The 15,109-nt window shown below is 44.7% G+C and overlaps 2 protein-coding genes across 2 annotated transcripts in view; one reads left to right on the top strand and one right to left on the bottom strand.

Moving 5' to 3' along the window:
* LOC144174880 (kelch-like protein 8) overlaps positions 1–2,948 on the top strand; it is a 43,736-nt gene extending 40,788 nt beyond the window's left edge. The window contains exon 11 of the mRNA XM_077703836.1: positions 1,864–2,948. Within this exon, the coding sequence (XP_077559962.1) occupies positions 1,864–1,987 (124 nt within the window). The 3' untranslated portion in view covers positions 1,988–2,948. The remainder of the gene's footprint in view (positions 1–1,863) is intronic.
* Positions 2,792–15,109, bottom strand: part of Sgt1 (suppressor of G2 allele of skp1) — a 34,924-nt gene continuing 22,606 nt past the window's right edge. Inside the window, exons 10-11 of the mRNA XM_077703838.1 lie at positions 10,682–10,860; positions 2,792–3,091 (exon numbers count right to left, since the gene is read on the bottom strand). Of these exons, the coding sequence (XP_077559964.1) occupies positions 2,987–3,091; positions 10,682–10,860 (284 nt within the window). The 3' untranslated portion in view covers positions 2,792–2,986. The remainder of the gene's footprint in view (positions 3,092–10,681; positions 10,861–15,109) is intronic.

Raw genomic sequence — 15,109 nt, 5'->3', positions numbered from 1 at the left:
AACCCACTAATCACCTCTTACTCTCACAAGTTGTTCCAAAAGTCCTGCTTCGTGGCTATGTTTGAAATCTAACATTTTAAACCCCTTGATATTTACTGACGCAACTCGACATGCAATTTCCCAAGGTATAAGGAGCTATACAAATAAAGGAGCATTTGAACTTCATTGCAACAACCTAGCTAAAATTTTGGTAGGTACGGGGGCATCTTTTGTCCCCTTTTCACTCCTTTATTTATGGGGAGTTTCAGACCTTCAAGCTGGCAAATTGGCCACTAGGCAGGGGTGGAACAGGGTACATGGTCTGGGGGCAGGCAAAACTGCCTTTTGTAGCATGCTTGGAGCAGCCAGAAAGGCCTTTTGGAGCAGGTTTAAAGCAGCCAGAAAGACTGTTTGGCAGGGTGCTGGCAGAGTCTAAGGTGACCAGATAACAGGCCTCGCATCAGATAACACAGCTTAAGTCTTTGCCCATCACGGGGTTGCGAGAGTCGAACGTATGCCGCAGACCACATAACTGGAGTGTGTTACAAAGCATAATGCTGAATCATCCTCTACATGAGCAAAGCCAACACCAAAGTTCACTGGCAAAAATGAGTAATCATCTTGCAACAAAAGCAAACCGAACAAGCAAAGGAAAAGTGTCCAAGACCCTGTTTGTTCAATACAGGCAGCTACGATCATAAAAAATGGTTGACTAATTTATTTATGTAGTTGACCACCAATAAACTAAAACCTTTCATGCAAATATTATTCTAGTTGTTAGCGACGCGGCACAAAAACATTTCACTTTTGGTCATTTTCCTTTGTGGCAGAGCCGCCGTCAGATGCGACAAATCCACAGAGAAGGCGGAGAAGTGCCCGAGGCGTTACAGCTAAGCAAAAGCCAACTTCTATAGCTGCTCATAGCCTCGATGAAACTAAAACTACAACCATTTTGAAACTGAAAACACTTTGTTTCAGCCAAGTTTTCGGCCACGGAGCATCATGGCATCTTATAGCGCAATAGGAGCGATTTGCTGCAGGATGGTGCAGGTGAACAAGTTTAGAGCTCGATGGTGTAGCTGTTGCACCCGATTAGCTGGCCAGGAAAGTTTTCTTGGGGCACTTGAAGCCTGTATTAGGGCTGTAGGCTTGGTAGAACAGAAAGAAAAGAGACGCATAACAGGCCATCATGGTCCCCATCTGTGCAACAAATGGGCATTAAGGCACTGAAATACATGTTACAATTTGGCCAGCCCGAATTTTCGCTTCAGTTCACAAGCTTAGCAAAGACAAAATTAGACTTGAATTGTGCGCCTTTAAGACAAAAACGACAACAAATCTACTGCAAACCACATTGCTAATGAGTGCAGGTAAAAAAATGGGAGACTGTGATGAGACACCTCTTCGTTTGAACGCGTTTGCTCCTCGGAGCAGTTGCATGAATTTCAAATTCAGAGTGCCACTGAACACCAGTGGAACTTTTCAGAGATTTCACCGACACAAAATCACCTACTGCGTAGGCAAAAGTAAAATTTTGAGCCAAGTCAATCCACATGAATTGATTGATTGTAGGGTTTAATGCGCCAACGCAACGCAGGCGGTGAGGTGCGCCGTAGTGGAGGGCTCCGGATTAATTTTGGTCACCTGGGGATCTTTAACGTGCGTCGAAATCTCGTACACACAGGCGTTTTTGCTTTTCACCTCCATCAGAAAAGTGGCTGCCCCGGCCAGGAATCAAACCCACGTGCTCAATCCACATGAATTAAGTATCCACACAGACGATAATTCCACGTCTTCCCATAAGTAGCGGACACAAAACCCTACTCTGCTCCCTCCCATCACTAAGGTTGGCACTGTCACCAACAAGGCTGCTTTGTCTCGCAGGTGGGAGCTCGTGGGCAGCATCCACGGTGGCAGAGCGGGGCCAGGGACCGCACACTGCAGCTGCCCAACACTGGCGCTCGCTGCCCTCAACCACTACAACTGTGATGATAGTGACGAAAGCTAGTCAGCCAGAAGCCAAACACTACAAAAGCTGTAGTCCCGATTGAAGGGGCCATGAAGACAAAATACTGGCTGGGTTAATTTTTAAAAACAATGCATGTTCCAATAACAATGACACCAATTTTATCGCAAACTTTAAACAAATAATGGAAACGTCAGGGAAAACAGGTGCAGCAGTAGCGAGACCCCAGCCACTGTCCAGCGATTTCTCTATGATGTCGCAGGATCTTTTTAGTGTGATGGCGAACTAAACCACCACCAAGAAACATGAGGCGACTATAGCAAGGCCTCTAGTTGTTTGATCACATCACTTGAATGCTAGCAAAGTTAACACACTGGTAACTTTTTGGTGCTAGCCCAAAACATGTCACCGCAGCATGATATTCAAAAGTTTTGCAATATTTTATCGGTGTAAAAATCTTTCGTGGATGTGGGGAGTTACCTAAAGCTAGTACTTTCAAATTGAACAGCTGTATTTAGTCTTCACGGCCTCTTTAATACGGCCAGGCCAACTTGCACATTTACGCTGCAGGCAGGTGGTAAGGGAGCAAGCGTAGAATAGACATCCTGCACACAATTTACAATACGCTCCTCCAATACTCTGCAGTTTCTTTAATACATGTTCCACAAGCAAGTCTTCCTACTTATGAATCTACTTGTTTTCTATCCAGAAACCTGGGCATTAAGTCTAGTCAGCTAGTTCTTAATAAAGTCATGACATCCATCACTACGTTGTCTGTTCCAACCCTTCCAACGTTCCCCTAACCACCCACACATGCGGAGTGTAGTAAATGAACCAACGCATAGATCAGTGCTCTGCAAAGGGTTTTATTAAAAGCTTTGTTAAAAGGCTCATTTGCACTGAAGGTATTTTACAATGGAAAGAAATCTGAACACTTATATTACACACACAGGTTAGCCACAGCTTCAATTTTGACTCTGAACGAAGTGGACTTTAGACTCTCTCAACAAAACAGACTGACGAAAATGTGACACACGCCTCCTACTGCCACTTGCGGTACTCCATTCCGTCGGGCGGCTTGACTGGAGTGGTCTGCTTCGAGATCTCTTCCCAGTTGGTGCTCAGAACAGTTCCTCCGGACTCGACCTGCACACAAGACAGTGTTGCAACTGCAACGTCAGTACACCAGACCAGCGGCCCAGTACAGGAAGCCACACATTAAGAAAACTATGCACTAGGACACAGTTACGTGGTACTTTCCATTATCCGCGAGCTTTCTTTATCAGCCAAAATATATCAGTACGCAATTAGTTCATTGCTGAAAACACCAGTTAGGTACCCTTTGTATCTAACTGCAGTATCTATCCAACAAGTGCCACATTGACACTTCAATGATTAAACAGCACTTCGAGTTAAATAAGTACAATTAAAAAGCTACTGGTCAAAACGTCACTGTACTGGAAACATTATGCACTAGGTTTTCTTAGAGTAACCCCACTGATTTTTTTTTAAATCTTGGTGCATGATAGCAGGGACACCCTGTATAATGAATGTGAGCTAGTGCAGCTAGAGCACACCCAATGCCTGACCCCTTCAGACAGCTTTCAGCGCATGCGAAACATCAGAGGCACTATGAATAACGAGAATTTCGCTAACTGGACACATAGAGGAAGGAAGACAATGCACAACTTACAACTACTTATTTGCAGGAAAGGAAGGTGGCTTAAATAGGCTTCTAGATAACATAAAACCATAAAAGCAGATACAGCAAAAGCTCGTTAATTCGAACTCGAAGGGGACCATAAAATTGTTCGAAATAAGCGGAGTTCAAATTCGCGGGCGGGCGCTAGAATGAATGGAAATCGCGCCACACTGCGAGGGCAGAAGACAAAGAAGGCATCTCTAGACTCATTATCGCTAATTAGGTGCTACTACAAGTTTGTGGCAGGCGATTTCGCATATAATGTTTCGTAAACAATAATACCATGCGCCGGAGCACCGGCACCCTCTGTAGAAGCGAAAAAAGCTGTTGCAGGAGTGTAGCGTGTGCGCCACTCGTGCTTTTCTGTTTCGTTGTTTTACACCTCTAGTTAATTTGGTTTGGTTCGGATTTGCAACACCTTGTAATCCCTCTGGGCAGACTTCTGCGAGGAGTGGCAAAAACCAGGGGATCATACCGTATTTATTCGAATCTAAGCCGATAGTTTTTTTTAAATACTGATACCTATTTACTCGCATAATCCTCGCACTTTTTTTTCGGAAAAGTCAATGCGAAGTTAGGGGTGCGAGAATTATGCGGAGGAAAAAATACGGTGCACAGTGTTGCCAATTTGCCTTCTGCCGATCTCGCTAAATGTAGCGGTCGTTTTTTGTATATGTAAGCTCAGTGTTGCCAACAGCAGCTATTTCTTTTTATTTTTAATTTACAACGTAAACAGTATCCCGTCGATCAGCGATCATGAAATTGCCGCCTTTGCTTTCTGGCGCGCGCCCTATCTCGTCGTCATATGTGCATACCCTACTCCAATAGCGCACGCTGAAGTCAGTGACGCCGAAGTGCCTGCCTGCAGCACGGTTCGATCGCGTACTCTTTCGCTTTCAATTTGAAAGCAGCAGTGTAGCTGGCGTTCCTCCCCATGGCGAAGCGGCACCAAGCACAAAACAAAGAGATCAAAAAGTTCTCAAAATGGCAGCGAGCTATCCACCACTGACGCGAGTGACTCACTGACTGCTGCCGCTCAACGACGGGACCACGACGGTGACACGACAACACGACAGCGGGTTGCGCGAACGCAGTCTAGTTGCGCGCACGCGAAACCGGCTCAAGTACAGTGCGAGTAGCGGGTTAGGGCGCCTGTTAGGGAGTAGCCATGCAGGTTGTTAGGGTGCCTGGATGTCCTTGGATACACAGCGCTCTCCGGCGAACGGAGAGGCGGCGGCGGAGGGCGCGCGTTGGAGAGCGCGTGCACCATGCGGGTTTCGCGAGCAGGCAACTTCCGCCGCTGCAAAGTTGGGGGTGCGAGGATTATGCGAGGAACCAAAAAATCCGAATTTTGGTGGCTCACATTAGGGGTGCGAGGATTACGTGAGTGCGAGGATTACGCGAGTAAATACGGTATATCAAACTCCAGGGTCGGCTTGGATTCGAGGATTTTGAAACATGCGCCAATTTCCAAGTAAAATTGAGGGAAGTGGCGTGCAGCTAGCGTCACCCAGAAAAGAAAGTATTGTAGCCATTACTAGACGAGCCAGTAGCCACTTAAGGGGCCATAGCTGGGGGCGATGCCGCCATTTTGAACTGTGCAGATAGTAACCTGCGTGCGGTGTAGCGTTTGGTTTTGACAGTGCAATGGCACCAAACAAGCGGTGCCATTATAGTGCCGCTTTTAAAAGAAAAGTTGTTTTAGCCGCGGAGTTGTCAAACGTTCACGCCGGGCGGGACTTCGGCGTAGATGAAAAAAATGTTCGTCGTTGGTGGACGCAACGGGAGAGGATATCTGCGTGCACCGCAACGAGGGTGGCATTCACCGGACCACGAGAAGGCCGTCACCACGAAATGGAGATGGCATTGGCTGACTTCGGACGCAGCGAGCAGCTGCCCTTCCAGTAACGACGGAAGTGCTCCAGGCAAATGAGCTTTCAAGGGAACGAGGCTTATCGCGGGAAAACTTTAAAGCCAGTCGGGGCTGGCTACAGAAATGAAGCGCTTCGGCTTTAGCCTCTGTCGTCGAACCTCAATCACCCAGAAGTTGCCCAGTGATTTTGAAGAGAAACCGAGTTCCAGCACTGCATCTTCATGTTCAATAAACGCGTTTTCTTTGTGATCGCTGAACTCGCCTTTTTGTTTGGCCTACATTCTAGGAAAGTTTTTTTTTTTTTTTTTTCGTGGCTTCGGACTTTCGGGGGTCGGCTTAGAATCGGGGCTGGCCTAGATTCGAATAAATACGGTAGTTCGAATGAACCATTCTGGATACTGATGCGTTCGAATTATCGGGAGTTTCCTCCATTCAAATATACAAGGATATGACGGGACCAGGGCGCGAGTTCGAATTAAACAGAGTTCGAATTAACGAGCTTTTACTGTAGTAACAGCGATAACAGCCCAATACTAGGACTCCGCCTACCGCATGCTGTCTAAAAAATGGAATTCATTGCTAAAAAGTGATAATGACGGATCACTGATGCACCCCTCGCAATTTTTTTTTTTTCAGTGAAGTACGCTTTTGAAAGCTCACGCGCCACAGTGTCACACCTTTAGTACAGTGTAGACCACTTATAACATATGTCGCGGGAGCCGCAAAAATCGGCACTATAAGTGGTACCGCACTATAACAAAAACATGCGCGAATCCAACCACACCACAACCTACCTGTCAAAGTCATGCTATATCATCACTCAAACACAACACTTTTTTAAAAACAAAGGCATGATCTTTATTTTTTTTTTTTCCCCCATCAGCCGCTGCTGCAGGGTCTTACACATTGCAAGCACAGTCTTACAAACGGCGAGCACGGCTTTAACTTCTGTTGTGTTTGCATTTTGAAAGACCATGGAGCGTTTTTAAAATTTATGAACAGATGCCGTGGAACAAGCTGATAAGAACGCCAGTGGTTTTTTTTTTTTTTTTTTTTTTTAAACCCAATTTGTGTTCACAATGCTTTAGGTGGCTGCCTATCAGCACAACGTACTACTGATGGCGGAAATCGGCTTCTCGCGGCTTGCTATCTGCAGATGTTCAGAAAGGCAGTGGCTTATCTGCACAACGTTCTAAAGCACGAACCGTGCATAGAGCGATTTCTTCTCGTGAAAATGTGCAGTGCATGCTGCAGGTGCGGCTACGCCAGTGCGAGTACAACTGGCGTGGCGTGTGCGGTGCGGTAAGAGGCAGCATAACGGCGTCAGCCCTGGCCGTTAAATAGGGTGCAGGCTTCCCCAGCGACCGCTTCGAACCGCTCGCTGAAATGCCGCACGGGGCGCAAGCGAAAATGTTCATGCAAGAAAAAAGCTGATAATCTTGGTGAAAAATAAACTGCGACCCACGTTGCTTGTGAAAGCACCCATCAAAAAATACCGCGGTGGTAAGCCTAAACATCTCTGGCGTGGCCAGCTGGCTGCTCAGAGCGCTTCGAATCTCCCGTCATTACGTGCGCATCTCCCCATTGGTGCAAGTCGTCAGGCTCCATTCACTGCCACATGAAGTCGCCGCGAGCGCTGAATCGTCAAAACGTGCGTGGAAAAAAAAAAAAATGCATGTGCAACGCCGACGTGCACGAAACGTCAGTGAGAACGGGTCATGCGGTTTGCAACTCGCCGCGCGTACGAGTATAGTGGTCACTATCTTAGGAGGTGCATCAAACAAGGTTAGTGGTGTTTATCACGTGCTGTAATTACCAGATTCTAACGCGCACCCAATTTTCCTGAAGAAAAAAAAAATGCACTTCCGATTTTAACGCGCACAGAACTTCCCTTGGCGCCGTCAAGCGCGTTCGCGATGCCACACTTCTGAACGAACGTTCAACCATGGTCGACGGGATCGTAGCCCCTGCCTCGCACACCCATCCTGCGAGCTTCTCCAGAGGCGCACACTTCAGCAGACCGCTCGTTTTGAACGCGTGAGAGCCACTGCTGCCATTGCTGTTATCAAGCGCACAAGTGGAACGATTTGACGATTTGTGTGAACGCCGATAGAAAAGCCTAGGTGCCTATGCTTCATTCGTCTGAAAAATCATTGCTAAAAGCTTTGGCGCCATCTTGAGATGGCGATGGCGATGGGTGGGATGAAATTTCCGCTGTTTCGGCAGTTTCGGTTTCGTATCACATTCTAACGCGCATGCGATTTTTCTACCTATTTTTCCGGGAAAAAAGTGCACGTAAGTACGGTATGCACGAACTAAAGGGTGCCTATTTTTATCTCGTCGAAGTTAGAAGAGAGCAAGCGGTGCACGCTGTGTCAAACGCCCGATTTCATCCGTTCTCTTTTGCTACCCTAAAACAATGCCCCAGCTGCGCCAGTTAATCAGCAGACCCACTGAAAAACCGCACTATAAACGTTTGGTGTTGTGCTTCGACCAACCACATTTTAAGGGGGGAGGTGGGTCTTTAGACAATTTTTTTTATTATTAGTGCCAGCTAGATGAAAATTGGCAGTCTTAAGCAGTTTTTTACACTGATTTCAAATATGTAATTAGTTTTAACATAGCTTCATTTGTTCAAGAAATACAACACTTTGAAATTTATTTTTTGAGGCATTTCTTACGGGGGTTTAGAGCAATTTCGCTTTAGCAAACTCAATGATGATTTATACGGACTTAATGCCAAAGGTCTACTCTGGGGGGCTATGCTATTTTTATTCATTTCGAAGACTTTTGCAAAGCATGAAAGAGGTGAACATTTGATATCAACAATTCGTATAAAATTGCCTCATTTTTATTAATTTTTGCAAATAGGTAAACAATGACAGAGCAATAAAAATAGCATCACCCCCTAGATCAATTCAGTACGAATACAATGGTACCAGTCTTGTCATCCTAGCCTAAGAGCAACATTACAAAAACCCCCGTAAGGCAGAGCTTGGTCTTGCAAAAAAAGAAACTGAGAAAAATGCATTTGAAGTTTTCGATCACGGTAACTTTTGCTACAGCATAGCTACAACAATATAAATAGCATCATTTTGTAGCTCTATTGTTCACGAAGAAAAGCATACCAACTATGTGACTGTAACACAAAAATACCTCTGGAAAGATTGACATAAATTTGTACGAATACCGTACAAATTGCGAAAGAAAACTAAATTTTCTACTGTTACACTTCAGAAACTGTATATCCTCATTCACCTTTTCTTTCAGTGTCTTTACAGAATACACAAAGGCACAAATACCATGTGCTGCTGTTATTTTTGTGCTACCAATGAGACTAAAGCACAGCAGCCACCCAGAACTAGAGATTGTCCTGCTATGCATCTCAAACCTACAGCAAGGCTGTAGGTGAAATGCACTTTGGTGACCAGTGCTTCAGTGATACAAATAGCATCAGCTGCTAGACCAATTCAATACAAATTAAATTATACCAGTCTTGTTATCCTGGCTAAAGAGTAAGATAAGGAAACACCACGCAAGGAAGAGCGTGACCTCACAAAATAAACTGTAGAGCTGCAGGTGGACTTCGATTTGGCGATGGATACCAGAGTGATACAAACAGCATCACCTGCTAGATCTATTTATTGCAAATTAAATGATACCAGTCTTATCATCCTAGGTCAAAAGCCTGATAGTGAAACACTCAGTAAGGCAGAGCATGACGTTGCAAACTAAGAAAGGAAAATCTAGTTTCTAACTCTTGCTACAGCATGGCCCAATATAAAAATCGCCATGTCACTCTGTTCCTAAAGAAAAAAAAAAACAAAGTATGCGACCGTACCCCAAAAATAACCAGGAAGGATCTATGCAAGTAATGAAAAACTTTTGTAAACAGCGCTGGAAAACTGCACTTTTTGCTGAACCTTCACGTACGGTAGTTCCTTCTTTGCACTTCCTTCAACGTCGATGCAAACTACAGAAAAGCACGAACATGTTGTGCTGCGGACTTTTTTTTTCCCACAAATATAACCAAAGCACAACAGCTAACTAAATCTGGACGTTTCCACGCGGCGCTTCTCGGACCAGGTTCGTACGTGACAGGCGATCTCGGCACCGCCGTCTACGGCGTCTTCCATCGTGTTTTCGTACGCTTGCAGCGCGTAGTTCCTTGAGGTAAAGGTCTCCAGGCATTGCGGCACGAGACATAAAGACGTTGTGACAGAATCGCAGTCACTAACGGCAGAGAAAACGCACCTGAATTGAAAATACTGCGGAAGCGAACGCGCGCCTGCAAAAAAAAAAAAAAAAAAAAAAAATGGCGGCTCAACGGCGCCGGCCAATCAGAGACGCGGAACGGGGGGCTCGACTAGAGCGCGCGTGCTCCTGCCAATCAGCGGCTCCGAAACGACCTTCAGTAAATCGGCGGTAACGCTCGTTCTCCCCATGCGACGCCATTTTGAGATGGCGCAAAATACGCACAAAGAAATCAGCTACAAAGCGAGCCCAAGATGGCCGCCGCCGGCAGTCTGCTTCGAGTGTGGCGCGCGCGCGAAGTTCAAGCTTTTTTAGCCCGGTTTTCGGCGTTTTGCGGCTCCCGCTGCATTTTCAAAGTCGTTTTTGAGATTATTCCCGATCAAATTCAGCGGTGAAACTTTTAGAGTAGGTGCTTGAAGGTATAAAGACTTCAAAAATGTGTTTTTCCCAAAATGCGTATTTTCGCGATTTTGGACCATTCTAAGACCCGCGTCCCCCCTTAAGTGGAATGCTTATAGAATAAGTTCTGTGGGAGGCAATCCAGTAGTCACAAAAACCTGTGCATAAATGGTCTACACTGTAGTTGTGAGTTGCGCATTGTTTGTCTCCCTTCCTCTGCATGTCCAGTTAGTGCAATTTTCATAATGATGCAGCACATTTTAGTTAAGTCAGATGCACAGCATGGGACCACACTGACAGCTCGCCAATATAGGCCAACCTTTCGCACTTTTTAGTGTCCCTTTCACAGCAGGGTTTTATGCTTGACACAGCTGTGCACTGCTGCGTCAAGCTTAGGGGGGCAAACATGCACATTCCCCATCCAAGTTTGTTTCGCACAAGCCGCATTGGCTTTTTGAAGACACGAGGCAAGAGAAGGAGGAGAAGGAGAAAGGGGTGCTCCACATACAAAGGACTTGTTCATGGCCCGGCGCACGTCGTCCGAGCCGTCTGCGTAGATCTTCTGGAAGAGGGCGTTGAGGGCAGCGTCCCCCTCTGGCTTGTCCGCGTCTGTCTCCTTCACAATGCTGTCCCAGTTCTTGGCCTTGAAGATGGGCGCCGGCTTGTCCACCACCGTGGCCTCCGGAACTGCACGACACAACCACGAAGAAAGATTTACAAATCTCTGGCAACAGCTGGAAGCAAACTCCAAGACAGGGGCGTGTCTCTACAGTTAGAAGCAACAAGGACCATGCTGATTGAAGCGATCAAAACAGGAGTGGTATCGAAATAATTTAAGGGGGGGGACACTGCTCTTAAAAAAACTTTAATTTTTACGTAAATGCAGTGAAACTTGTCAGGCTTGCTGCTTTTCCTCCACTGATTTCAAATATGGCATTATTTTTTTGTTGATCAATTAGGTCCTGAGATAATTAGAGGTAATTAACCATTTTTGGAGGAACAATAGACAAAACTGCGTTGGTAAGAAAACTAATCTTTACATTTTCCAATACTATGAACACTGGTGAGTGCAATAAGACAGTTTTTTTGTGTCACTTGGAACTAATTTTACAGCTATTTAAACCTTGGTGGCAACACTGGCAAGGAACCATTTTCAGCGTGCATTTCAAACAATGAAGTTTAATGAGCTGTAAAATTAGTTCCAAGTGATGAATAAAAAAACTGATTGTCTTATTGCACTCACCAGGGTTCATAGGATTGGAAAATGTAAAGATTACAGTTTTCTGACCAACACAGTTTTGTCTATTGTTCCTCCAAAATTAGTTAATTACCTCTAATTATCTTGGGACCTAATTGACCAACTAAAAAATAATGCCATATTTGAAATCAGTAGGGGGGAAAGCAGCAAGGCTGACAGGTTTCACAGAGTTTGCTTAAGAATTAAAAGAAATAGTTTTAAGAGGAGTGTCCCCCCTTAAACGTGCCAAAGCAATTGAAAAAAAAAAAAAAGAAGAAAGCATGGCAACAATTTTGACAAAAAATTTCGACCACATTTTTCACCCACTTATTTTTGTGCGCAGCTTTTATAGAAGAGGAATAGAAGCTGAGAAGAGGCTGCAGTATTTCATGCAGATTGTCCAAATTGGAAGAAGTAGAGAAGCAAAAGATGACAGCTGCGGGAGTACCAGCCTAATCCGGCTAGTACATTGGGGACTCATCAAAAAAACAGACCCTTTATCAGCTCTTCTAGCAGCCACAGATCAGGTACAATCAGCAGTAAAAGTGGCTGCGCTGTTTGAACTATGACAGCTTTCCTACTTGCACAACTTACAGCCCTCATCCCTGCTACAGCATGACGGGTGTGGCAAACTACACAAGGCTCTCATTTTCACCTCTGCTTTTCACTCCCAAAGCCACACACAAGATGTAAGTCACGTGTTTTTAGCACGCAGTATGGAACACCAAAAACCTCTGATGCAGTCTTCTTGAAATCGATTAAAACCTAGAAAACACCTTATCTGAGCTCTTTTCACACACGCTTGCAGGTACTGACCACCTTTCTAATACAAAATTGCGGAAGCAACACAGCGCTATTCTGCCATAACATATAGAAAGAAGGACTCTAGAAGGACGGGAAGAGACTTTAGACTTTCGCAAGCTCGGTAGACTCATCTTGAAAACACGGCTATTGAAATAATCACCGCACAAGCTTCCACCTGGAGAAGTGTGCTCTGACAGTTTCGGAACTGTGTACGGGATTAACAGGCCAGTGTTGTCAGACTAACCCCACTTGATTGTCTTGCCACCCCTGTTCCGAATGATTGTAGAGCTTAATGCACTGACCCAATGCGGGCAATAGGTGTGCTGTAGCGGAGGGCTCTGGATTAATTTAGACCACCTTGGCATCTTTAACATGCACCGAAATCTCGAATACACGGGCGCTTTCGCTTCTCGCCTCTATCAAAAAAGCAGCCACCGCGGCCAGGAATCGAACCCACGTCCTTGTGCTCAGCAGCAGAATGCCTTAGCCACTGAGCCACCGCGGCGGGTGCCACCTCTCTTCCAAGCGCAGACGTAGAAGGCACCCTCTGGAGGCCACTCGGCAAGGAGCACGCTCATATGGCAGACCTGCTCAACGTATAGGTCATCTTTTCAATAGAACATTTTTAATGCATGCTTGAAAGGGAGTTATGACAATTTTTATTTCAATTCACTGTATAAAAAGGCTTGGAATGCACTCATGAAGTCGAGTGAAGTCAGTTAAATCCTATATCTTGTAATTATTTAACAGGTACACAAACGCTTTGCCTTTGCAACAGAAACCACTATAAAGACCAATTTACTGAAGGCACAGATATTTAGTTTTGAACCCCTTCTCGGAAGAAACAAGCACTGAAAACAGGAAAAGAGGGAAAGCTTTCACATTAACAGAAAACTGACCATGGAAAACATCAGTAGTTACACGTTACAGCAACAATGATGTTTTGATGAGCACCTAAATTAACTGAATTTAAAACAACCATGTTACAGTCTCGACATGCACCCAGTCAATTTTCTTTACCGTTTCGCTGCCAGACCATAGATAACTCAGACAACCACAAATACACACACACACAACCCTCTGCCCCTCCCAAGACAATTCTGAAAAAAATTAGTGGCTACAATGCACCATCTGTAAGGCACAATAACATATAGGTCAGTCGAGTGCATCGTAACACAGTCGTGACCGCGTCTATTTCCATCGATAGTATGCTATCGATGAATACAAATTTTGGCACTCTCCGAACGCTTCTGGACAGTTAACACCATCCAAACGGTAAAGGAGGAAGTATTTTATCAGTTTCGCTTTAAAGTTTAGTTTTTCCGTCGCGGGGGGGGGGGATTTTTAAGTGTCGTTTGCCTGCGGGGAGACGAGCTCCCGGGGTTTCAGTAATGGAATCGTCGCCGCTCACCGATGCTTCGAGAGCAAGGCGGATTTCGACGGATTACGATTTATCTGAGCTTGAATCTGTACAGATGGTAGCGGCAGAGACACCGAAGACGACTTTGATTCATCAGACTTTAGTTCGGACAGTGAAAGTGCATCAATTCGCCCCAGACCATCACCAAAGTGCGACGGCGAGTTTCGCTTTTTTTCTCCGGTCGCTCTACCGCGGAGGCGCGCTGTTGTAAACAGATCTGGCCCTGTTGTAAAGGCCACAGCTCTTATCTGAACGGTGTTGACGTCGATGGGGCGAGACCATTTGGTGCCGAATGCAGAGCCGACTTTCCTCCACAAGGACGGCCCAGAGTTGACCTTGGCATAGTGCTCCGGAGAAGCACGCAGCTGTTAGTTGTTTATATTTTGTTGTACAAAAACTTTTGTACTAGCGCTGCTCATATTTGCAGTATTATTCTATAAGTGTTTTATGTTCAAATTGTATATTTCAAATTGTTTTTACCGTGTGCAAAGTAGCATCGAGGTTTTTTCCTTTGTTTTCACAATTTTTTGATAAAATTCGTAACACATCTGTTTGAAATTATTACTCTTGGAATGCCCCATTTTTCCTCCATCAGTTCATAACTTACACTTTAGCATCCATCATTTTCTGTGCAAGAAAAAAATATTTCCAGGACTAACAAGAAAACAACCAACAGGCACTAGTGTTTACATAATTGTATGTATGTAAATAACTTTTGTACTTACAGAGCTCATTTTTGCAGGATTACTTCATAAGGCCCTTATGTGCAAATTTTACATTTTTTTAGTTTTTTTTTGTGTACACTGTGCAAAGTGGCATTGATGTCTCATCATTTTTCTTGTTACTTCTGTTTTGTTACGAAAACTTTTTAACATTTGTAATAAATCTTGGTAGAAATTATATGTTAGAAAGCCCTATTCTTTATCATTTTGTATCTTGCACTTCTGCATAAATGATTTTCTGTGGCAAGAAAAAAATATTTCCTGGAACACTCCAAAAAACAACAGATTTGTCCGCAGTCACGAAAGTGTTACAGAACCAATGCAGGGTTCGCACAGGCTTCAAAAGCAAAAATTCCAAGGTTTTCAAGGACTTACAAGGACCAGAAAACACATTTTCAAGGTCCCCATCTAATGTTTTATCTGCGGTTATCTATAGCTTTTTCAACACAATGCAACAGTTTTTTATTGCACAGTACCTAAGCACAATATTGCACATTTAGATAGCCACTAACAGGTGCGTGAACGTTCCCCCAGATTTATTTTTTATTTCATGGTTGGTATTTAGAGGGGGGTTTTTTTTTTCATGTTTTGCTAAGGCTGTTTGATTTCAAAACTTCGTTAATGTTGCCTGCATGTCCTGCTTTGTCAGCAAGAGTATCAGTTGAAACTGAATCAGCAAGTGTTGCTCTAAGGCAGGATGAACTATGTACACGCCCACCATTTGCACGTAAAAGCAAACACAGATGGAGCATA

This window comes from Haemaphysalis longicornis, unplaced genomic scaffold (assembly GCF_048455015.1).
Source record: "Haemaphysalis longicornis isolate Haplotype H1 unplaced genomic scaffold, Haemaphysalis longicornis Haplotype H1 scaffold_3, whole genome shotgun sequence".
NCBI lineage: Eukaryota > Metazoa > Arthropoda > Arachnida > Ixodida > Ixodidae > Haemaphysalis > Haemaphysalis longicornis.
The sequence above is the reverse complement of the archived record's forward strand: the minus strand, read 5'-3'. Positions and strand labels throughout refer to the sequence as shown.